Source organism: Trichosurus vulpecula, chromosome 4 (genome assembly GCF_011100635.1).
Source record: "Trichosurus vulpecula isolate mTriVul1 chromosome 4, mTriVul1.pri, whole genome shotgun sequence".
Classification (NCBI taxonomy): domain Eukaryota; kingdom Metazoa; phylum Chordata; class Mammalia; order Diprotodontia; family Phalangeridae; genus Trichosurus; species Trichosurus vulpecula.
Genome location: NC_050576.1, coordinates 131,100,958 through 131,126,774, shown reverse-complemented (window position 1 = coordinate 131,126,774; position 25,817 = coordinate 131,100,958). Strand labels below are relative to the sequence as shown.

Genomic DNA, 25,817 nt, shown 5'->3' with positions numbered 1-25,817 from the left:
CTCCTTCCTTCTATCCACATGCTTTCTTATCTGAGAACTGTAGGTCCTAGTGGCATTCAGTCAATAAAGATATTGTACTAAACACTGGAGGGGTGGGTTAAAAAAGAAAGACAAAAGACAGTCCTTGTTCTTAAGGAGCTCACAGTCAAATGGGGGGCGTGGTAAATAACATGCAAACAACTATGTACAAAGAAAAAAAAATATATATATAGGATAAATTGGAAGTAATCAACAAAGGGAAGGTACTAATATTATGGCAGACTAAGAAAGGCTTCCCGTAGAAGGTGGGATTTTAGCTGGGACTTGAAGGAAGCTGGGGAAGCTAGGAGGCATATTTTGAATTAGTCATGTTGTGAAAGAAGAAACAGAACAAAAGAAAAACACACACACACACAAAAGGAAAGTGAAAATAATATGCTTTGATCTGCATTCAGGCACCATCAGTTTTTCCTCTGAATTTCTCTGCATTTTCCATCACGAGTCTCTTGGAATTGTCTTGGATCATTGTATTGCTGAGAAGAGTTAAATCAGTCATGGGTGACCATTGCACATTGTTGCTGTTACTATGTACAATGGAACTCAAATTTTAAAAAATGAGTATTAAAATTGTTTTTACATGCAATTAAATTATAAAAAATATTTTAAGTTTACAAAAAAAGAAGTTTTAAAAAAATTCTTCCACAGCCAGGTCTCTACAGGGTGCATAGGTTACCAGGTAGGGCCAACCCAGCCACTGGCAAATAGCACTGTCAGCCTTTTAGAAGGGTTGAATTAATATCTAGAAGCCGCTGGGTGATTTAGCAGAAACACAGATACTCTTGACTCCTCATGGTACTGCTGTCCTTGAATCCATCTACACCAACGATACACTAAGTACATCCATATGATTGGTTGATAGTATTATCTTTCTATCAATTGCAGAAAATAAAGAATAAAAGGGGACTTTACCTAGAGCTTAGTATTTTGGCTTCAAGGATAGACTAGACAGTGAATGCTGTCTCTGGTATCAAGACACAGGGTGTTGTTAACAGCTACCTCCATTATTCAGGGACTGATTAGCCAGAGTATGGGCTGTCCAGAGTGTGAGTTATCTAAGGACTCATCCATCTCCTCTTTCTCCCTGAGGTGCTATTTCACCGATCATTAGCACCCTCCCCAGAAGTGGCACTAGGAAGGTAAAAGATTGGGAAAGATAAAGATACCCAAGACTCACCATCCTCTCCACCCCCAGGAGGGTTATATTAGCTAAAGGGAGGTCTTGGATTATCAGTGGGGATTATTAGTGTATAGCAGTGTAACAGCAATTACTCTGGTCCCCACTGCCTGAAAGTTAGTCATGTTATGTTTTACACCTCTACCAGGGTTCTCTGGTACTCTTAAAGGGTATTAGAGAGTGTTTAGTCTCTGCCATTGGCTCAAGCTCCTACCACTTGTGTTCCCCCAATTTTAGGGGTCCCTTGCACCCAAGTTCCATTTAATCACTTAACAGTCAGATTCGTTTTTACAATGAAATATTTACTTCAAAGGTATAGCAAGAACAACATATAAACATCTCTCCCCAACACCTGTGGGGCATAATACCCCCTTATTCTACCCCAGGCTCAGGAGAAAGGAGGGGGATTAAATTCGCAGCTTAACTGAATTCCTATAAACCATGGTTACACCAGGTTTCCAGTCCAGAGTCCCCCCTCCCCCACCCCGGCCTCACTAAAAATTCATATAGGGTTAGTATTCTGAACCACACTGAACTACAAATACAAGCCCTGGGGCTCTTACTCCCCCTGCTTTTCCATGATGCCTATAGCTATCTTCAAATATAAGGCAGGCAGAGGAACTCTTACCTCAGACATCAGCACTACCTCATTGCTTTTACCAATCAGCTATCTTGTCTCATTGCTTGTGGGAAACATGGTATAACCTGTAATAAAGCACGGAGTGGAGAGTTTAGGATAAGATTGTAAAATAGCTATAGTCATCTCATTTGGCTGAAATGAAGATTGCATAAAAAAGAATAAAATGAAATAAGACTGGAAAGATAAGTTGGAGTCAGAATTTGGAGATCTTTAAATGAGAGTTTAAGGCATTTACATTTTATTCCATAGGTAATGGGGAGCCAGTGAGTTTTGAGCAGGGATTACATAAATGGCTGCTCCTTTATGCCTGGAATGTTCTTCCTCTTCTCCTGGCTTCCTTGGCTTCCTTCTCATCTCAGTTCCAGTCTCACCTTCTGCAAGAAGCCTTTCCCAGCCCTCCTCAATCTTAGTGCCTTCCCTCTGTGACTACCCAATTTTTTCCTGTATATACCTTATTTGTACTTACTTGTGTGCATGTTGCCTCCTCCATTAGCCTGTGAGCTTCTTAAAAGTAGGAACTGGTTTTGCTTTTGTTTTGAGGGTTGTTGTTTTTTGGGGTTTTTTTTTGTCTAGTTGTCGGACTAACTAAGGTAATGCCATATTATAAAACTGCCCACAACATTTTACCAGCCCAAAATTGCATAAGAAAAATGGCATGAAGGGTATCATCAGAATTTGGTCCGGTCATCTGGCAAGAGCAAGTAAAAAGACACTGGTCAAGACTGCTTGCTCCATTGGTAGCCATGCAATGTTAAGAGAACTAGAGGAAGGTTCTCACTATGTTGGGTGGACTCTGGTGGAAGAAAAACTGTAGAACAGGAACAAAAGCCCCAAAGAATGAAAGGCTGTGCATGGGTTGTGACTTGTATCATGGAAAGAAACATCCCTATGTCAATGAGATCCACTAAAATATTGTAGCAATCTAAGACACATATAGATGGCTCCATATTTCATTTATGAAGCGTATGCTAGCTCTTTTTGAAACAGTAATCATTTCTTTCTACTGATAAGGGAGAATGATAAGGAGAGAAAGCAAATATGTAGTTAAAAATAATAGAAACTCACTTCCTCCTAAAATCCAGATCTCTAAGTCTTCTGCATGTGTATTTGATCTTGACCTCTGATTTCATTGGTGTGGAGGACACTCCTACCAATGCAGGTCAGCAAGAGTTCTGCCATTTATTGGCTTAGAAAGTTGTCTAGAGGCACTGAGAGTTTTGACACTCCAAGTATATATGTTAGAGATCTACTTGACTCCAGGTCCCATTCTGCTGCTGTATGTATATATACAGAGAGGGACTAGATTTGTTATTTTATCGACATGGGGAATTACCAGGTGAGGAAATTCTGCCCATGCAAATCAGTACCTTCTCTGCAAGTAGAGTCTTAGAGTAATCTAGAGTTAGAAGAGGTTAAGTGATTTGCCCTAGGGTAATGTGTGGGTCAGAGGCTTCCTGGCTTTAGAGCTGCCTTTCTATACCACTCCTCCATACTGGCTTATTCCTTCTCTATCTCATTTTCCTGCCTGGAGGGCCCTTTAAGTTCTGAGGAAGAAAGGTGGTATAATAAACACGAAGAGTTTATAAGTCTAGTAATTCTGTCTCAGTTCTTGATAGACAGTCTTCCCATCTTCAGTTTGATTCAAATCAACAAAATATTTATTAAACACTTACAATACAGAAGGTGCTATGTCAGGTGCTAGGGTTGCAAAGATAGAGAAAACTCAGAATAGGTCCCAAGGATCTTACCATCTAATTGAGGATATAATTCAGCTTACACAAAGATAAGAAGTGATACAAAAAACAGGCATACAAAGGAGAGTGAGAAAAGTGAAAAGGAGAGGTCTGAGCAAGAGGTGAAGAAATTTAAAGGGGGAGAGGTCAATTTCAGAGGTCAAGGAAATGAATGGAATGAATCAGTCTTGAGTAGAACTTCCAAGGAAGAGAGGAACTTAAACAGAGATAGGAAGGAAGAAGTCCCTTCCAGATATGGGCAATCCAGGGGTGGGGAACCTGTGGTCTTGAGGGCCTCAAGACCACAGGTTCCCCACCCCTGGAGTCTTTGCCTCCCAAAAGTTTCAAGTAGGAGAATCCATTTTTATGTAAAAAATTTTTTTTGCAAATCTCCTCCCCAGTAATAGTGGATATATTACCATTGATTGAGAAAATATGTGATAATGAAGAACTCCTATGAACTCAGTGGTGCTTTTAAATGAAACAATATTTTATTATAGTACCTGCAAATATTTGAAAAACAGTCATATATGTGTATGTATGTATGATTCATAGTATTTATTCAGTCCATAGAAGGTATACCTGCTTCTTTATTACCCCAAGATGTTGTTTTGAAGCTTTCAACAACTGAAAATCTGGTTGAAGTAAAGAACATTTCAATCCTAGATCTGGTCCTATATTACAGTTTTACCCTTTACATGTCATATTCTTGGCAAAAAATAAAAATAAAAGGTCATATTTCTTTGTAAAATTGTTTAAATTTGTATTGATATGTTTCATTATGTGTGAGGTAGTGAGAGAATAAAGTGTGAAGGCTTCACAGGGAATGTGTATATACATGTATTTATATCTAAAATGTTTGAGAATCAATATTTAGAGAAAAGGGAAATGGGATAAATTTGAGTCTGTGGGAATCTGATTATTTAGCCTTTAGGAATGTCTTGCTCCCTTTCCTTCTTCAGATTTATAGATGTCACCTCAGTTGTGAGTGGAATACAAGATTGTGAAAGCTTCCCTATGAGTAACTCAGGCAAGGCAATATTCAAATAGAGATAGTACAAATTTAGTTAGGGTGTGAACCTCACCAGGCCTAAGTTCCATTTTCCTGTAAATCATATGATTTTGGGGAAACCAGAGGATATTCCCCTCTCCCCCTCCCCTAGCCTACTTACAAACTGCCATCTTAGCATTACAGTTTCCCTATAAGGTAATTCTGTAGTTTCTGTGCTTGCATTGGGTAAAAACTTATTCCTGGTTAGACTGTGAGGCCACTCATCTCTGCAAATGGGGACGGGGGTCCAGCCTCTGGGGTGGGATTTCTTAGAATTGTTTGTACAAGGGTATATATCTCCCTGCTTGCCTTCTCTCTATCGCCTCTCTTCACTGCTATCTCCACCCTGGTAGTGAGAGATGCCCAATTCTCGTCAGACTTGATCAAATTAAGCTTCTGGGGTTTTTTCTGCCTTGAGAAACCAAGATACCTCTTTTTTTTTTTACTTGAGTCAGTGGTCTTTTGACCCACACAATTAGGATGCAAACCTTGTTCTCCATCCATCAATCAAGAATCATTTAGTATCACTTAGTATGTGCCATTTCAAGTTTTTTTATGCTGCATCCAACTCTTCATGACCCATTTAGGTTATTTTTGACAGATACTGGAGTGGTTTGCCATTTCCTTCTCCAGCTCATTTTATAGATGAGGAAACTGAGGCAAACTGGGTTAAGTGACTTGCCCAGAGTCATACAGCTAGTAAGGGTCTGAGACCACTGTACCACCTAGCCATCCCTAGTATGTACCAGTCACTACGCTAATTGATAAGGGCACAAAGAAAGGCAAAAAGAATGACTGCCTTCAAGGAGTTCACAATGTGACTGTGACTTTCCTGTAAATATAAATAACTAGGTACATAAAAGACACATAGAGAATAGATTGGGGGTAGGGAGAAGAGGGTAGTGTGTATCTCAGAGACACTAGTAACTTGGGAAAAACCTCTTGAAGAAACTAGAATCTGAGCTGAGAGGAAGATTGTTTTTGTTGTTTCAGTCATATATAAGGTGAAGCCCTCAGCAGAGTGGGAGGTGTCACAGCAGGCTTGAGGGGTTACGAGGTTTGGAATAGCTGCTGTGGAAAATGGGCTAGTTTATCAATTAGTAGAATTATTGCTTTACAGCATTGAGGCCCAGCTGAGATTAGATTACATAAATTTGTAGTGGACCCAGGCCTAATGGTTCCATAATTTCTTCAAGTTCCTTTGGGGAGTTCGTGAACCAGATTGAAGGAGGTGAATGGAAGGAGTAACTGGGATTAGCATCTGGCAAAATATAGCAAAGGACCTAATTGCCTAAAATACACAGCCAATTACCAGAATCTGGGACAATACAATTAAAGAAATCTCTTCCTTCCTTCCTTCCTTCCTTCCTTCCTTCCTTCCTTCCTTCCTTCCTTCCTCACCAATTTGTAGAATCTAGTATGGAAACTACCACCATTCATGAAGATCAACAATGATGGAAAGAACATTGACTCTGGAATCAAAGGACCTGGATTCTAATTCCATCTATGATAATTTTGTGAAATCTTAGGTAAGTCACTTAACCTCTATGGGGCTTCAGTTTCTTCATCTTTAAAATAAAGGGTTTGGACTGAAAGTCCTCTGGGTTCTCTTCTTGTTCTCGATCTATGAGGCTGCTGGATAGAATTTTGGACCTAGAGTCAGGAAGACCTGAGTTCAAATCCAGACTCAGACACTAATTGAGTGACCCTGGGCAAGTCACTTAACTTGTCTGCCCATTTCCTTATCTAAATGGAGGTATCAAGGGACCTGTTATGTCACCTACCTCCCAGAATTATTGTGAGGGGCAAGTGAGATAATATTTATGAAGTGCTTAGCTACGTAGATGCTAGCTGGTATTATTTCTAATTGAACGTTCTTAGACATTGTCTAGGTTCACTAACAAATTAAGCTAGGTGGTGAAGTAGATAGTACAAAGAGTCCTGGAGTAAGGAAGACCTGAGTTCAAATGTGACCTCAGATACTTACTACCTGTATTACTCTGGGCAAGTCACTTAGCTTCTGTTTTCCTCAGTTTCCTCAAATGTAAAATGGGGATAATAACAGTATCTACCTCACAGGTTGTTGTGAAAATCAAATGAGTTAATATTTATAAAGAACCTCTATAAATGTTAATTCTCCCCCCCAAAAAAGTATTTATCCATGATCACAGTTTGTAGGAGCAAATGAAAAGACTGAACTAGGATCTTTGTGAGCACAAGGGCAGCCCTCTTGTCCTCTCTACCATGCCATCCTCTTTTGGTATTTATGCATCACTGTACTAAAGGTATAGGTGTAGTAGTGGGCTAGAGGATAGGGAGAGAGGGTGGAAAGAAAAGAAATATAAAAGACAGTCCTGGCCCTGCAGGAATTTACATTATTTTTGGTGGTGCCAAGATGTATAAATGTGAAACATTTAAATCCAAATACATGCTTTGACTCATAATGGGGTGCCAAAATGAATAAAGTTATCAGTCAGTCCATCAACTAGCATTTATTAATCACCTACTAAGTGCCAGGCACGGGGATAAGTGCCGGGCATACAAAGGCCCAGTGTTGTACTCCTAAGTAGTTCACTAAATGAAGAAACAGCAAGACTTTGGGAGAATGGAGACCACTGGATCCCTTTTATGTTGTTGTTTAGTCATTTTTCAGTTCTGCCTGACTCCTTGTGACCTCATTTTCAGTTTTCTTGACAAAGATACTGGAACAGTTTGTCATTTCCTTCTCCAGCTCATTTTACAGATGAGGTAACTGAGGCAAATGGGATTAAGTGACTTGACCAAGGTCACACAGCTAGTAAGTGTGAGGCTGGATTTGAACTCAGAAAGACAAGTTTTCCTGACACCACCTAGCTGCCCAATCAGATCCTTGGGACCAAGCATTTATTTCTTCTCACTTCCCTCTTCTGAAAAAAGAAAAAGAAAAACCAAATCCTTGTTACAAATATGCATATTCAAGTAGAACAAATTCTCAAATTGGCCGCGTTCAAAAATGTGTCACGCTCTGCATACCATTTCTCCGTGAGTAGCAGGTAGGTGGGTAGCAAGCTTTGTCAAAAGTTCTAGGACCAATTGTAATTGGAGTCATAACAGCAACCTAGCCACCCCAGCAGAGCGCATGGGGTCTTTTGGCTCCTAGTGAGACCCCTCCCACCCCCATATTATCTTTTCATCAGCTTCTCCTCCTTAGCTTCCGTCTTCTCGCATACTCTCATTTCCTTTGGCGATAATTTTCCCAGGGATTTACAGTATGCCAAAAGAAAAGATGCGAGCTGCCCCTCCCCTACCCCTGGTGCTGGCCTCATATCCAAGTGCCTGCCCTTTTCCTTTTTCCTCATCCAAGACTCCATCCAGGATAGCGGTTAAAGCGCATTCATTTCATGTTTCCCAAACCATGTGTGAATCTTCTTGCTAAGACCAGTGCTGGGTGCTGGCATACTTCCTGTGTGACCTTGGCCAAGTCACTTCCCGTCTCGGAGCTTCAGTTTCCCCGTCTGTAAAATGAGCTGTTTGGCTGAGACGATTTCTCTCAGGACCGTAGAACCTCGGGGCTGCCTAGTGAGGAGTGAAGCACTCAGCTGTTGACTTTGAGGAAGTGAGGTAGCAACAGGAGGGTCGGGGGCTGGACCTACAATTTTGGCTCAGGTAGGTCAGTGAGTTTGGCTGCGGGGCATTGTTGGGAGCGTAGCCTGCTGGGTGCCCAGGGAGCCCAAATTGGGCAAGAGTGGGAGCTTCTGCGCATGTGCATTAGAAGTGCTTAAGTTTCACTTTGTAACTTTGAAGTGGTCAGGTAGCCTCTGGGCCGGACTAGGTGGAGCTCAGCAACCTCTCGGGGCCGGGGTCAGAGGCACTGCTACAGGTAAAAGGGGGACAAGCATGGGGGGCGCCGCCGCTGCTGCCCCCTCGCCTGCCTGCCTATCTGGGCAGGGGGGCTCTGGGCTGAGCGGGGCTGGGCAGGGGGCACCGTCCCCAAGCCCTGCCACGTCAGGTGTCCGGTTCCGGGGCGGGCGTGGCATGTCCAGGCCTTCTGCTGTGGTCTTACCGGGGTGTGGGTGGGTCGGTGGTATCCACAGCCCTCATATCTCAGCAACAAGGGAAGGGGACCGAGAGAGGCGCCTCCCTGGGGGAAGCGTGGCTCTGACTTGGGGCAGCTCAGAGGAACTCCCTTTTCTTCCTCTGGAGTTCCTTACACCCCGCCTAGGGCTCTCTTGCCTAGACCTCGCTGCCTTCTTTCTTCCTTCCTTAACCTTCTCCTTAATCCCTTCTCTTCCCCCTTTTTTCATCCGTTTCCCCCCACTAGCCGCCCTCAGCCTCAGCTACTGTACCGCTTTCCCTCCCTGTCAGCTGGCGTCTGAAGTCTCCACTGGCCTATCCCGGAGCTGCTACAATTGGCATTTCCTCGCTAGACTTCTAGCCCTCCCTTTTAAGGTTAACTTGCATCTACTCCGTTTGTACGTTCTAGATGCCTATTTATTTACATTGCCGCCCCCCACCCCTCAATAAAGGTAAGTCCCTTTGAGGCAGGGACTATTGGTTTTTTCCTTTGTATCCCTAGAGTTTAGCTCTGTGTCTGGTAAGCGCTTAATAAATGCTTTCTGATCGATTGAGTTTATCCACTCACAGGAAGACTTGGCAGGAAAGGTATTAAGGGACTGCTTATTGAGAGGCCTGAGGTCGCCAGTGGAGCTCAGCCTCACAGGCTTAGACAGAATATATCCCCCAAAAGCCTTTTAACAGCTTAACGCTGCGCTAAGACTTTTGGGACACACTGTATTTGGAAGGGCCAAAGGAATAGAGGAAGAAGTTATCTGAATTTGAATCACCTGTTACTAGTTTGGCTCCTTGGGTAGGGGTGGACAGGACCTGAAAGCTGGGGGTGTGGGAGAGCGGAAGGAATAGGGCTGAGAAAGCTATTGCAAAGAAAGAAAATTGATAAGATAAAGTTATCAGAGAGTGTAAGGTGACTTTGGTGATTTCAGTCTTGGGTGCCTCCCTCCAAGGACAAGGTAGTAGTGGGGTGCCTACTGCAGACTTTCTACTCCAGGTCCCAAGTAGGGAGTAAGTAGTGAGGGTGGGGGTGTTCCGGGTGGAGGGTTGATTCAGGCCCCAGACTGCTGAATGAGACTGTCCAGATAGGATATCTATCCTTCCTTGGGGTGTGCAGAAGTGTGTTGGTAGGATTCCAAAAGGAGTATAGTCAGAGGGGATCACTCTGCCTCAGAAAGCATCCCATAAAAATGTCCTTCCCAACACAGGAAGTTCATCAGGCCCCTTGACTCCACCTCTGCTGAAATTTCTCTAAGGGTGAATATGGGCAGGAACAGAGATCATGTCCTCATTTCCCTTGGAAGTGACATCACATACCCCAGCATGTTTGGTTTGGGGATGAATTTGGACCAGCTGGCAGTTCATATACTAGGGAATGGAAGAAAACGCAAGCATGAACTGCCCTTACGGACATCGCTTGTGTGTTTCTCTAGCTTGAGAGAATGATTTTTTAAAGCTAGGAGCTGCAATTCCCCCCTCCTCCCTTAGTAGCAGGCCACAAGTTTGAAGAGCACACAAGTTGTCCCAGCTCCAGTCTGCATATAGTTCAGTTGATGGTTAAGTAGGTACCTTCAGAAGTTTGCTGCATGAGAGGTCTTCCATGGAGAAGCTTTTGCAAAGAAACAAAATCTATTGAGGTTTCAGTTCCTGATAATCTAAAGTTATCAGAGATCCCCAGTCACAGGACTTCAAGGGAGATGTACCCAAGTACTCCAGAGGAGACAGAGCTACTTGGAGTTAACTGTTCTTAAAACATCATCTTTAAATTAGGTGGGGATGCAGGAAAAAAATACCTTGTGTTTCTCTAATAGCTCTTCTGAGCTGCTTAGCCCTCTATAGCTTCTTGGGGAGCAAATAACAAGGGTTACTGGTTTGATGTTATAGTCAAGGAGACTGAGAGTCAGGAATGGTAACTTACCAAGGTCATACTGTGAGTCTGGCAGAACTCTTGGCTCCCAACACAGTGCCCTTTCCATCAATCCATCAATCCACGTAATTTACCCATGCAGCCCCCAGAAAGCACTGAAATGTGCAGTTACCACTTGGGTACAGTCAAGGTCAGCAACTGGATTTGGCTGAGAATCCAGGGTTTTCGATTCAGATTTTGGGAGAACAGCAATGCTTGGAAAGAACACTGAATTAGGTGTGCTGAGCCAGCTGGGGTCAGCACTGTGGTCTTGGGCTGGCTACTTAAATTCTGTTCCTCAGAGAGAATTTGTGCAGGAATATTGTGGAGCTCAAATGGAAAAATTGTTCTATTTTAAAAACAAGCTTTCTAGGTAGAATAAGATTGTATAGCTTTAGAGCTGGAAGGGACCTTAGAGGTCATTTAGTCCAATGCCCTCATTTTATAGATAAGGAAGCAGAGGCGGATAGGAAGAGATTTGTCCAAGGTGACACAAATAGTAAATAGCAGAGCTGGGATTCAAACCCAGGTTCTCTGATTCCAAATCTTACATTCTTTCCATTGTGCTGTGCTGCTTTATTATTTGTTTATTTTTGTATTGAACTCTAGTCTGAGACATATTCTGAATGTAGTCTTAAAACACTCCTCAGCAGTAAGTGCCTGCCTGGCTGGTTTCCCTAGTGCCTTAGGCTCTTGTCCACCCAGTCAAAATCAGTCCTCAGCATCACAGTTCTGTCACAGCCATCTGGTAGGTTAAGTCCCACAGGCCTGGGGTTTTCAATGTTCAATCAATTGATAAGCATTTATTAAGTGCCTGGTATATTAGGTGCTGAGAATATGAAGGAAGGAAGGAACGGGCATTTAAGTAACAAGTAGGGGCAGCTAGGTGGTACTGGGCTTGGAATCAGGAAGACTCATCATGAGTTCAAATCCGGCCTCAGACCCTTATTAGCTGTGTGATCCTGGGCAAGTCAGTTAACCCTGTTTGCCTTAGTTCCTCATCTGTAAAATGAGCTGGAGAAGGAAATAGCAAATGCCTCCAAAACCACCATAAGATGCCAATGAGTGGCTTTCTTTTGCTTCTGGGATAAATACAAATTCTTATTTGGAATGTAAAGCCATTTCAGGGCTGATTACACCTCATTCCCCCTCATAAACTCTGTACTCTAGTCAGACTGTGGTCCTATTTGATGTTCCCCATACACAGCTTTCCCCTCCTACACTTCTGCCTTTCTATAGGCTGTCTCCTATTGCAGCAATGCTTCCCCTCTTCATCCTCTTGGAACCCCTAATTCCCTTCAAGGACTGCCTCTTTTCAGGAGGCCTTTCCTGACTTGCTGAATTTTCCTTACCTCTTCATTTTCTCCCCTGCCCCCAATCATTTTGCATTTATTTTGCATATATCCTCTATTCACTTGTGAATAGGTTATGTTCCCCCCACCTAGTAGAATGGGAGCTCCTTGAGGGAAAAGACAGTCTCGTTATTGTATTTGTACTGTCATACAGATGCTTTATGAACATTGAGAGATCAATTGAAAAAGTTGAAAACCTTGCCTTTTGATGTAGACCTACACTCAGCCTCAGATCTTTGCTCTCTCCCCTCCCCTTGTCTTTTCTTCCTTGTTTATTCTGCCATGGATCTTCCTGTTTCCTTATCCCCTCTGGAGAAGGGGGAGAGGCCTTTGGGGGACTGGAACTCTGTTAACTTCAAAGGCCACCTCCCTCAGCTACTATTTCTTCCTGGGGAAGTGGGAAAATTGGTCAAAGCAGAAAGTCACTAGGAGGGACTCTCTTTGGAGGGATAGGATTGAGTGCTTGAAGAGGGAGAAAGGAACAGAGGCATGAAGCAAAACAAGTGAGGCTTTTTATATTTGTAATAGGGACTGGGGAAAAAGAGCCAATTTGGGTGAGCTCTTAGGTAAAACCAAAGTCTACCAAGGGCGTTAAATTCAAAGATGTTTGGGCAACTTTCAGGGAATGTGAAAAGAGCTGCGAGGAACCTAATCTGGCCTTTTGATGTTCCTTCCTATTTCTCTTAGAGCAATCCATGAAGGCTGAATGATCTCTGGTTTTTCAAGACCTGCAAGAAATGAGTTGTCATCCTGGTGGAGTCCAGCTTTCAGCAGTGTGGGAGGCTCAGCTGTGGTGAGCCAGAGACCGGGAATGTTCATCTCCCTTGCTCCCTTGGCAAACCCCAGAGAAGGCACCAGCCGAGCCATTTTCACAGGCTCCTGATTCCAGTCACCCAGTAAGTGTAAGGATGAGGGGGAGGGACAAGCATTCATCTTGCAGCATTGGAACTCCTTGGGACCTACCCCTGGGGGCGATCCTGAAAGGAGATAGAGAGACTCAGCAGTTGTGGCCCCATCCACATGTATTGTTCCAGGACCACAACCATTTTCCTGGCTAAGCTGCTTCTGCAGGCATTGTCACATCTTATACAAGAGGGGAAAGAAATCATTTCAGTTGGGGGTATGTCCAGAATCATGTTGATGTCCTGTTCTGTTAAGCTCATTCATTAAGTCATTCATGAAGTATGTGAGCACCTGCCATATTTGGGCAAAGCCTTGGGGCTAAGTGTTTGAAATTGAGGAGTGCCATCTCCACCTCATTCAGTCTATGCTCCTAGAGAAAGGACTCTGGACTGGAGTTAGAAGTTCTGCTACTTACTGCTCCTTGGTCAAGTCAGTTCATATTACTAAGCCTTAGCTTCTTCATCTGTAAAATGAGGATAATGGTACTTAGGTGTACCTAGGCAGACAGGTGGTACGGGGGATAGAGAACCAGGCCTAGATTTGAGGAAGACTCATCTTCCTAAGTTCAAATTTGGCCTCAGACGCTTAGGAGCTATGTGGCCCTGTGCAAGTCACCTCACCTTGTTTGCCTCAGTTTACTCATGTGTAAAATGAGCTGGAGAAGGAAATGGCAAATCACACCAGCATTTTTACAAAGAAAACCCCAAAGGGGATCATGAAGAGTCAGGACTGAAAACACCCAAACAACAAGAAATACCCAATAAGGATTAGAAGAGGGACTGGACCTGTGATTTCGTTGGCATAGGGCATTCACTAGTAAGGAAATTCCTTCTACCAATGCAAGCTGCCATCTTCTTTGTACCATAGAATACAGAGATTAAGTGAGTTACACAGCCATATGTGTCAGAGGTAGGACTTGAACCCAGGTTTTCCTGGCTTTCTGCCCACTACTACTTCTTGGCATGTAAATAATAATAACAGTAACAACAAAGATAATAACCATTTTTATATAGTACTTTAAGGCTTGCAAAGGCCTGTATATACATTATTTCACTTGGACTCATATTTACCTTATACTTCCCTGGTTACACGGGTGCGCGCGCGCGCGCACACACACACACGCACATCCACACATCCAGCCTTATGGCTGTGAATCAGATAAGGCACCATATATTAAGCAGTTTGTAAGCCTTAATGTGCTACATAAATGTTAGCTCCTCTGAAAACCTTTATTCCGTGCACAGTTAGAGAAGTTCTCAGTTTGAATGATCTGGAATTAAAATTTAAACAGGCATTTGAAGCCAGGGGTAAAAAAGTAGAGGGGAGGTGTTGAGTATTTCTGTGTCTAAGAACGATGTGGTGAGAGAAATTATTATTTTGCTATTATATTAACAACCGATTATATAATTAGTATTAAGGCTTAACAAGTCCCTGTAGTCAGTCATTCAGCCAGTCTCTGAGGGACACAATTGATTGACAAGATTTTTTATAGGGTAAGACCCTACCCAACAAGGAAACCTTACTTCTGTTTAGAAACAGAATCTATTCTAGGTGAATTTTTGCCCTTAAGAAATAAACCCACATCCTGGCACCCTTCCATTGGGAGTTTAAGATTATGCAACTCATGAAGGAGAAACCAACCAGTGTGGTCTAGGTTGAGATGGAATCTTCTGTGGAGATTGCTGGAGGCAGCTGAGTCTTGTGATCAAACCACATTCTCAGTAGATGAAGCTGAAGATTTCTAACTCCTCATTTAAATGTCCACCAATCAGGGCTGATTTCTCCTATCAGGGTCATTCCCTTTATTTTTTAATAGTATTTCTTTTTTTTCCAATTACACGTAAGGAAATTTTCAACCTTCACTTTTATAAGATTTTGAGTTCCAAACTTTTTTATCCCTCCTCTCCCTACTCCCCTCCTTAAAACACAAGCAATCTGATATAGGTTATCATGTACAGTCATATTAAATATATTTCCACATTAGTCATGTTGTGAAAGAAGATTCAGAACAAAAAGGAAAAACGACGAGAAAGAAAAAACAAAACCAAAAAATGGTGAAAATTGTATGCTTCAATCTGCATTTACACTTCGTAGTTCTTTCTCTGGATTTTCTATCATAGGGGCATTCCCTTTCAAAAAAAATTTAAGTCATTCACTGTCTCCATTAGGGGTCTTTGATTACCTAGAGAAACCACTGACTATCAATTTACTGATTATTAGCTAGCCTAACTGATAAATTAATTACCACAAACTATCTTTCAGGTTTTTCATTTGTCACAGTGTAGCTGGAACCACAGGCGTAGCAACAATTTTCATACTTGCTTAAACAACACTCCTAGTACCTCATAGATTTGTGAAGTAAGGGCTTTGTAAACCTTAAGGTAATATAGAAATGTAAGCCACCATCACATAATGCACTATATAAAATTTTGATCTGAAGGCTTTAAAAAAAATATATGGCTGCCTGAGCCTTCACTCTCATGCACCGTCTTCTTTAATTTTGCAGAATCACCCAATTGTAGAGTTGGAAGGTACCTTAGCAGTCTTCTAGTCTCACCCATACTTGAGAAGGAATCCCCATAGGTTTAGAACTAGAAGGGACCGTAGAAGCCATGGAGTCTAACCCCTTCATTTTACAGAGAGATTACACAGGTAGTGAGCACCTGAGGCAGAAAGGTTACACAGGAGCTAAGTGTCTGAGGTCTTCCTGACCCCAGGTGCCAGATTCTATCCACTATGTCACTTTGCTGTCTCCATACCCCACAAGTAGTCTGTTTGAAGGCCTCTGATGAGGGAGAGCCCATTACCTCCCTCGGCAGCCTATGTTACTTTGGACAGCTCTAATTTGGGGAAACTTTTCCTAGATCATTCCAAACTTGCCTCTTTGCAACTTCTTCTTGTCTCATGGTTCTTCCCTTTGGGACCAGACTGACCAAGTTGAATCCCTCTTCCAGCCTTTTCTTGAAGTTCTCTAATAAGGAGGAACCTACTACCTCCTGAGGCAGTCAGTCTGTTCCACTTTGGGAGAGTTCTAACTGTTAAGAAGATAGGTTTTTTCCCTCTGAAATCAAGCCTAAATTTTCCTTTTTGTATCTTTGCATCTTCCAGCCCCATGGCTTTTGGTTCAGCCCTTTAGGGCCAAACTGATCAAATTTTACCCTCTTCTGTTTAATAGCTGTTAAAAAATTTGAAGATAGATAACATATCCTCCCCCGAGTTTTTTTTTTGTGGGGGTGGGGCAGAGGGGAAGGTGCAAAACATCTCAAGATCCTTCAGTGAATCTGAATATGAAATGGACTTGCGGTTCTTTCACCATCCTGGTTCTGCTAGTGACTCTCTCCACCTTATCAATGTCATTTTTAAACTTTGGTATCCAGAACTGAACATGTTACTCTAGATGCAATCTGACAGGGGAAGGACACAGTGGTCCTATCACCTCTTAATTCCTGGAAGTTCTGGCTCTCTTAGGGCAGGCCAAGATCACATTTGGGTTTTTGACTGCCATGCCATGGTGCTCACTCATTGGGCTTGCGGGACACTAAAACCCAAAGCTCTTTTCCAGACATACCAGTCTAACCACACCTCTCCCATTTTGTACTAAAGAAGCCGATTTTTTGAACCCAAGTACAAGGCCTTACATTTAGCCCTCTTAAATTTCACTTCAACTTAACTGTTCAGTGAAGTAGAGGAGGGGGTTTGAATACACAGCCTTTAAGATCATGTTAGAAGTTATCTAGATCCAATTTTAGTTCTGGGATTCTGTGCTTCTAAGATTCTATTTATCATGTGCCTTCTGTGTTTTGTGTCTCGTGTTGATAACTGTAGCGGGACAAGAAACTCCATTCTTCTGCTACTCATTTCTTTTCTATATATTTTCCCTTCTCCCTTTTTTCCTTCACCCTTACCAGTGGCCCCCACAAACATTGTTTAGTCCTGCTGGTGGCCCTTAGGACTAGAGAGAATCTTCATCTTGGTCTAGAGAAGTTCTTAACTTTTTTTGTGTCATAGACCCCCTTTGACAGCTAGTTGGAACTGTGGGTAGAGGACTGGGCCCAGAATCAGGAAGACCTGAATTCAAATCCAGCCTCAGACACTTACTAGTTGTGTGAGCCTGGTCTCACTTAACCTTACTTAACCTTTGTCTTCCTCAGTTTCCTCATCTGTAAAATGAGGATTAGAATATCACCTACCTCCAAAGGTTGTAAACATAAAATGAGATAATGTTTGCAAATACTTAGCACAGTGCCTGGCATGTAGTACACACATAATAAATGCTTATTCCCTTTTCTTCCCCTTTGTCACTATGGTAAAGCCTATGGACCCCTTCTCAAGAAAATGTTTTTAAATGTTGTTGCAACAATTCAGCTAGCAGCTGCTGTGGGGGTGAAAAACCAACACAAGCCCAACAACAAGAATGCTGCAAGCACAGGTTCTTTTGATCTGCTTTACTAGGGAAAGCAACATTAAGGGGTTAACAGTCTTGCTTTAATCCAATATGCAAATATCATTCACTTAGTTCAGGGGAAAAAGCCAGCACTCTGAACTTCAGAGCAAATACAAATTACAAACATCAACAGACAGACCTTGTCTGATTCAAATTTCAATGCATAGTTACCAGAGTTTAACAAAGTCCAAAATTCCAGGTTTACGAGCCAGAGGGCTCTTAACTACAGCTGCCCAGAGTCTCCACATCAACACATCTTCAAGAGTGAGAGCCCTCACAAATAGCTCTGTTCTAGCTTTTTATACCCTCTTTAGCTGTCATCAAACACCAACTGAGCAACCAGAACTTAAGCTCCTACTATTGGCTCTGGTCTTAGCAACTCCCCTTAGGACCCTGAGGGCTTCATGCCCACATAGGCTTAGTACCTAGTAAGACTCAATCAAAGACACCCAACTTAATTGATATTACAAATGTATAAAATAAATTATATAGGATTGCAAAGTGAACCAATTCCACTAAAAATCCAGTTACCAAACTATTTTTAGAAACAAATTCATGGGCCTCAGATTCCATGGTCTAGAGTCTTTTAAGACATTAGCAACTTCTTCTACAGGTTTCCCTTTGGTCTAGTTTTACCCATGTCAATTAATTTCTGTTTGACAGACTGTGTTCAAAGTCACCTGTTTTATAGCTGAGACCCAGAGTAAGCCTGGCTGTCCCAACCCTTTCTGACAATCTGAAATTGCTTAAACAATGGAACTATTCTCAAGTGATGCTGCTGGACACAGGAATACTGAATCCCTTTATCTCCAGCTGACTTCCTGCTTAGCCACTAGTCCTTGTAAAGAAGCATACATCCTCCAAAGCAGCATGAGAGATACTGGTACCAGTGACATGGTCTGAAGGCAGTGTCCATGCTATCATTGACTGCTGCTTTTTTTTTCCCTTTCCTCCTCTTTTCCCATCTGGCCTTCAGGAATGAAGGGAACGACAAGTTTCCCAACCTTGGGCCTGTGGCATTCTGGGGTAATGAGGAGCAGAGAGAGGCTGAGCCTTGGCGACAAGCCCAATGATACGTATTGCTACAGCACTGTCAACAACACCAGCACCGTGCTCCAGGGAGTGACCTTTGGTGGAGTTCCCACTGTCCTGCTCATAGATGTCAGCTGCTTCTTGGTGAGATGCTCCCATTTCTCTTTGGTTTGGGGAGGAAACGCTAGGTGGATCAAACTAAGTAGAGGCCCCTCCCTGCCTTTAAGGAGTTTATAGAGGTAAGAAGAGGGAGACTGTTGGGGAAGGGGAGAGTTTACACCTGACAGCATGGACTGGAGCTGGAACTTCAAGAAGGCTGGCTTGAGGTTAATAGGACCAGTTGGGTCCTAGAAGGAGAGAAAGAAACACATAAGGAGTGGGGCCAGATGGTGGGCAGTTTTGAAGACAATTTATGTGTGTGTGTGTGTGTCTGTGTGTCTGTCTGTCTCTCAATGGGAGTATTAGAGAATCCTGTAAGGTGGTAGGCATAAGAAATTCTCAAGCTGTAGCACATAAGCACTGCAAAAAAAGCTGTATGAACATAGTTTCTCGTTTGAGTCTTTCCAGGGACACGCTGTATTGCTGTTTCACTTATGGTATACTTCAGCCAACAAGCATGTGCCTTTAAGATAAGTTAGTCAATCTACAAGCCACAAGTATTAAGCTTCTTCTATGTACCAGGCACTGCAATAAAAAGACAAAAGTGAAAGCATCTCTCCCCTTAAGGAGTTCGCATTCCTAAGGGGGACACAACATGTACACTTCTAAGTATATACAAAATTGATGAAGGCGTAGCTTGATATGGAGGAACATATAGGGAATATCTCTCCAAGAAGATGAAAGAGCTTCTCCCAGAGGAAGGTCGACATACCAAGAAGAGATCGATTTCTGTTAGAGAAAACCAGGATTGTAGAGGTCCAACAATAAGTCATATAAGAGAATGATGAACAGATGACATAATTTGGTCTCCATACTTCAGAGAAAGGAGGAGGGAATGCATTCTTGGCAAGGGGACAGCCTGTGCAAAAATGAAGAGGTGGGAGATGAAATGTGAGGAACACCAAGAAGGCCAGTTTGGATGGACCATAGAATGCATGGAGGAGAGTAATATATAATTAACTTTTAAGAGTAAGGTGGAGTCAAGGTTGTGATGGGCTTTAAATGCCAAATAGATGAATTTATATTTGCTCCTAGAAGTAATAAGGAACTACTGGAGATAACTGATCTGGGGAGTGATATGGTTGGACCTATGCCTAAGATATGTCACTTTGGCAGCTGTGTGGAGGATGGACTAGAAATAATGAAGTTCGTATTTGCTTATTTGCAAAAATCCCCAGTAATAGCTCAGACCCATTAGAATCAGGCCAGGCCCTGTTACTTCTTTCTAAGAAAACAAAACTTGAGTGATTAAAGAATATTAATCAGGGCTTAGGCAAGGGAAAATGAGCAGGCTCTTTGCTGTTAATTCTAACATATATGTTGTTTGGTCATTTCAGTCATGTGCAATTCTTTGTGACCTCATTTGAGGTTTTCTTGACAAAGATACTGGAGTGGCTTGCCATTTCCTTCTCCAGATCATTTTACAGATAAGAAAACTGAGGCAAACAGGGTTAAGTGACTTGCTTGGTCCACCCAGCTAGTAAGTATCTGAAGCTGGATTTGAACTCAGGTCTTCCTGACTCCAGGCCCAGTGTTCTATCCGCTGTGCCACCTAGCAGTCATATTTGTGTGTGTATATGTATATATGTGTGTGTGTATATACGTCTATGTATACACACATATATACAATATAGATACATATAAACATGTGTGTATGTCTGCGAGTATGTGTGTATCAGTGAGAGAACTTGGTCCCCAGGGCTGCCACATAACTGTGATTTTGCTTCCTAGGGTCTCTTTTTAATCTTCCTGCTTTTGTGTTAGTGGAAGTTGGGCAGTGGGAATGTTGCAGTTAGATAGTACCGAGGTCAGGGAAAGCAGCTCCTGCTGAAGCTTCCATTGCAAGAGGGTCTGTCCTCCTACTAGGATACAGCTGAGTAGGATACTGAGAAATGACCAGCTTTCTGTGCCCATGGAGGGGAATCGCCATTGCTGTGCTTCGTAGGTAGTAGACTTCGAATGGTGTTGCGCTCATCTCCGAGAAATCTCTATTCCTAATTAGAAAAAAAAATCTGTGATGCATCTGTTTGTCTTTCTCTTCCCCCTGGCCCTTTTTTCTTTCTTGCTCCTAGTTTTTAATAGTTGTGTTTTCCATAATTCGAAGAAGATTTTGGGACTATGGCCGCATCGCACTGGTGTCAGAAGCAGACAGGTAAAAATAAGAATACTTGATGTGAGAGTAGATGAAAGCTACCTCAATGTAATGGGAGGAGAACTGTCCCTTGGGTACTGCAAATTGGACCATCACCAAGACCCTTTATTTTTAGGGGGTGGGGGAAAGGGTAGGGTTGGGGTAGAAGAGGGGGCTTCTGGGCAGTGTCCAAAGGAGGGAACATGTGATTGAGAAGGAGGTAGCCCTTCCAGCTGGCATGTCTGTCAGACCAGAGATACTCATTCCTTCCCCCATAAGGGTTGCTGTGAGGGTTGAATGAGATTATTTATATAAAGACCTTGCAAAGCATGAAGCCAGCATAAGTGTGTTGTTATAATGCAAGCAGCCCATAAAATGGTCACCAAGGCTAAGATGCTCCCCCTTCCTCATTCTGCCTCCAGGCATCCTATTTTTGCCTTTTTTGTAACTTCCTAGCCACCCTAGATCTTCATTTTAACTTGATTAATTTGCTAAACATGTTGAGGTGGTTCAGAGGTGCTATTGGCTCCTGGCCCAGGAAGTGAGTGTAGGCTTATAATATAATCCCGGCTCAGTCAGTGCATCACCATGCAAGTGACCTTTTGTTCTTCCTGTTGGAAACAACCCTCCTCCGCCCTGTCCCTTGCTCCCCATCTTAGGAAAGTACTGTGCCTGGCCTCCTAACCAGGATTCTTGGCACCCAGATCAACATGTGCAAAGGAAATTAAGTTGCTGTGTGTTCCAACATTGAGGAAAATGGGGAAAGATGAGAGTTCCTTTACTCAATCTGTTTATTTCAAATGTAGTTCTTTTGAAATTAATGAGCTCCAAAAAAGGGAGAAACTTATTAGGGCCAAAAAGTCCATCCATGAATTTCAAGCTGTAGCAGTCCTCAGCCCCAGTGAAAGTCCAGTGGGTTTAACTCAGCTGCTCGGGCATCCTTTGAGTTTGCTGAAAAACAACACGACTGTAGTGGAAGACATAAACTCTTTGTCCCCTTTAATATCATACTGTGCTCTGAAGGCCCATTGTATATTTTACATCAAAGGGAGAAAGGGGATGGCAAATTGTAGATCCAAACAACTGGAACTTCCTGATCTGTCCAGATACTATACATACTAGGATTTTGTGTCTGCTGCTGCAGTAGCATGCGAATGGGGAAAACTGGGCCATGGACCCTGGATTACTTTGTTCCTTGCCCGGGGCCCATAGGCAGCTTCAGCTGAGATTTCCTCCCTACAGTGCCTTCTCTTCCCACCAGCCTAAGCTGGTGCAGAAACGTGGCCCCTGTGGGTGGAGGAACACCTATGAACTGCCTAGCCCTGGGGAACATGGACTGTTTGTCAAATCAAAGCTATCTTTGCCCTGTATCGATTCATGGAAACTGCATGTGATCACCTTGGGAACAAAACCATGATACAATTTGCTTAGATTTTAATGAAGGAAGTATTAGGCTATTTGCTTTTTAAGGGTAGGAAGAAAAAAAAGCAAGCCTCAAAGTTTTTTTTGAGGTAGTCTCTTGGTGAGGGCATTGAACTTAGAATCAGATGACAAATGATGGAGAAGGAATCCTGATTCCAACACTCAGTGCCCCAGTGAATTTGGACAAGTCACAACTTCTCAGATTTTAGTTTCCTTATTGCTGATTTGTTGTCAGGAAAGTGCTTTGTCAACAAGTCCTAGGCCGGCCCACATTTTAGTGAATGTGGGAACTCCCTCCCCAGAGACACACCAGACAGCCCAGAATTTATACTCACAGACTTGCCTTAGGCTCAGAGGATTAAATGACTTTCCCATGGTTACCCACTTAGTTTCAGAGGCAGGCCTTGAACCCCAAACTTCCTGATTCCAGGTCCAGCACTTCTAGCCACTAAACCAAGGGTTGTTAACTCTTTGTGTGTCATAGGTAAAGCCTATGACCCCTTTGGTAAAACTGTCTGAGAATGTCTTTAAATGCAGAAAATTTTATACAGATATATGCACATATATGTATGCATATATGTACATACACATACATATATATGATTTCAAAGATTGATATACAGTTTCAAAATATAAAAAAAACCCAACAACCAAATTTGTGATATAGTTCAGACTTCCTTGAACCCTATCTATCTATAAACTTTTTTGGGGCGGGGGGAGTGTTGCAACAATTCAGCTAGCAGCTGCTGTGGGGGATGAAATACCAGCACAAGCCCAACAACAAGAATGCTGCAAGCACAGGTTCTTTTGATCTGCTTTACTAAGGAAAGCTACATTAAGGGGTTAACAGTCTTACTTTAATCCAACATACAAATATCATTCACTTAGTTCAGGGGAAAAAGCCAGCACCCTGAACTTCAGAGCAAATGCAAACAAATTGCAAACATCAACAGACAGACCTTGTCTGATTCAAACCTCAATGCGTAGTTACCAGGATTTAACAAAACCCTAGCACCTGGATTTACAAGCTGGAGGGCTCTTAACTACAGCTGCCCAGAGTCTCCACATCAACACACTTTCAAGAGTGAGAGCCCTCACAAATAGCTCTGTTCTAGCTTTTTACACCCTCTTTAGCCTTTCATCTGAATGACCAGGACTTAGGCTCCTACTATTGGCTCTGGTCTTAGCAGCTCCCCTTAGGACCCTGAGGGCTTCATGCCCACATAGGCTTAGCACCTAGTAGATCGAAGTTTGAGTCTGGGGTTCAGCACCTAGTAAGACTGAATGAAAGACACTTAATTAATCATTTTAAGGCAGTAAGAAAGTCCCACCTTAATTGATGTTACAGCGGAGTGGAGTCTATAGATCTCAGGTTAAGAACTCCTGCTCTACACCAAACTGTAATATAATGTTTTGTAATGTGTAAAGCAGAAATGTCAGCTTGTGTTTGCAAAACTCCCAGATTGTAGATTAAAGTGTAATTGGGAAATGTCTAGTAAATAAAAATAACACAGAACATAGATAATGCTAATTTGTGGTTTTCTAAGTCAGTATCATTTTGAGTTTGTGTTTGGCACCACTACCATAAAGTACTTATATGTAAATGGCAAGTATTACCCTAGTCAAATTTTCCACCTGACAATGTTCCTGCAGAAAGTTGGACCTGGGAAATATAGACAGATGACACACAAGGTAGACCACCTTCTGCTGAGGTCAAGGATATATTCGGGCCACAATTTATATGTACCTACAATCTGCTATCATCTCAGAGCCACGTAGTTTTTATTCTCAGAGATTACGGATTTTTAAAAATCTTTTGCATTTTGAAATGGTTATGGTGTCCTCGGCTAAGTATTGCATTATTTGCATTGATTTTGTTCTGTTAATTAGAGGCCTATAAAAGGCAAGTAGAGTAATTTTAAATAATCTTACAGTACCTTTTAAATTTCTGTAGCTGGAACTTAGCAACAGGGAAAAGTGGAAAGCTGAGTTTCCTTTCCAGCTCAATCAATAATTCTCCAAGTGGTGTTAAAGGAAGCAAATGTAGTTGATTCTCCTCTAGGAATGGGGTAACCTAGGATGGGGAATGGAATTCCAGCCCAGAAAGGTGAGATAATTGTGGGCAGTGTGCCGCTTACATATCTTTGTCTCCTTTTGTGTCCCAGAGAGTCCAGATACCAGAGACTGTCTTCGTCTTCTTCAGGGCATCATGATTTTGAATTGGATCTGGTTAGTACTTTAAAGGACAAAGCAGTGTGGGCTGTGGGTTCTGAGAGTTCGCAACAGGAATTGGGGAGGAGGACCACTTCTAATATTTAGCTCAATCGTTAAGGACACCACAAGGGGGCAGGCAGGTTTAAGGGAAAGATGCCTGGATCCAGAGAATTGGATTGATTCCCTGACTCCTGTACTCGGAAGCGTGTGATCCTTTGCAAATTGTTTAACCTCTCTGAGAACCGGCCTCCTTAGCTGTGAAATGATGATAATACCTCTATTACCTACCTACCTTGCAGGGTTATTGCGAAGAAAGAGCTTTGTAAATATCAAAACGCTATCTAAATGCGAGTTGTTTTGCTGATATTAATAATAATAATAGCAGTAATTAGAACGTCATAGATTTAAAGCTGGAAGGGACCCCATCCAATCCAAACCTCTCATTTGACAGAAGAGAACACTGAAGTTCAGAGAGGCTTTTCCCAAGATCACATAGGTCATACTATGATGTGCTTGTTTTGCTGATGCTCATTGAAAGAACTGGGAGAATAGGCGGATACTATTTGGAAAGATGCATCGTGGGTTAGAATAGGATTGGGATACTTGAAGAATTTGTGTGAATGAGATAGAGATAATAAGTAAGATAGAAGTCAGTAATCCTTTAACCCTCATGTCAGCCTGTAGTCTCAAGAGGGCCACTCTGTAGGCTGAAAATGTAGTGTTGTAAGAGGGGAAGGAAAGGAGAGGGAGAAGAGCAAGAGGGTAGGACAGAAGGAAAAAAAAGGAAAGAGAGGGAGAGGGGAAGTAAGATAGCAGAGGAAAGAAAAGAAAGAGAACCCCATGGATGATCAGCAGTTGGATTATTGACCTACTTCTAAGCTAAGGGAGTATTAAGACCTAGGGAGTTTTAAGTTTAAAAATAATTGTGATTGCTTCTAAAGTCTACAAACAAATTAAAACTTCCTCCCTTTAGACTTCACTCTAAAAGTTTGCCCCAGAATTGCTATTTTCTACCCCCTACGCTTCTGGCCCAGGCGCCATCAATTGTTTTCCAAATGTTCTACTGACAGGCTGTGCATTGATGTCTCCAAATCACCCCTGAGATGTCGTCATCTCTTGATTTAAGTGTTTGGACTGTGTCCTCTTGAGCTTTAAAAATATTTTTTTCCAAAATTATTGAGACTTGAAAGAAATCTTTTCTCCAGTGTTCCACACACATGGTGCACGGCTGTGATGGTGTTTTTTGTTTTTTTGTTTTTTTTTTTAACAAGGAGCATATGGAGACTGTCTTAAGGGGGACAAAGGGGCAGCCTGCAAAATTGAGGACAGATAAACTGCTTTCAGCATAATAGGAGATTAAATTGTTGTCCAATTTCAAAGATTATGAAAACAGCTGTCTCCTCAAAGCAACAGATGTTTAGAAGCTAATCAAATTGTCCTTTACTTCCAGGGGTGTTGTTCATGGCTAACTGCTGTTTTCCGAATGCAGTAAGTATGTGATGGAGGGAGCAGTCACTTGAATCCTTTGTTACAGCTCATTTATTTGGGTGGTAGGAATATTAGGGAGGAA

At 42.4% G+C, this 25,817-nt stretch overlaps 1 protein-coding gene across 6 annotated transcripts in view; it reads left to right on the top strand.

Moving 5' to 3' along the window:
* TMEM63A (transmembrane protein 63A) overlaps positions 1 to 25,817 on the top strand; it is an 82,105-nt gene that overhangs the window by 28,893 nt on the left and 27,395 nt on the right. For 4 of the 6 annotated variants that reach the window (XM_036753453.1, XM_036753452.1, XM_036753456.1 and 1 more), the window contains 6 exons: positions 6,049 to 6,166; positions 12,630 to 12,838; positions 18,266 to 18,465; positions 20,553 to 20,632; positions 24,199 to 24,262; positions 25,698 to 25,735. In XM_036753453.1, the coding sequence (XP_036609348.1) occupies positions 18,268 to 18,465; positions 20,553 to 20,632; positions 24,199 to 24,262; positions 25,698 to 25,735 (380 nt within the window). In that variant the 5' untranslated portion in view covers positions 6,049 to 6,166; positions 12,630 to 12,838; positions 18,266 to 18,267. Of the gene's footprint in view, positions 1 to 6,048; positions 6,167 to 8,397; positions 8,497 to 12,629; positions 12,839 to 18,265; positions 18,466 to 20,552; positions 20,633 to 24,198; positions 24,263 to 25,697; positions 25,736 to 25,817 lie in introns of those variants that run through there. The other 2 variants (XM_036753454.1, XM_036753455.1) reach the window with 2 other exon arrangements.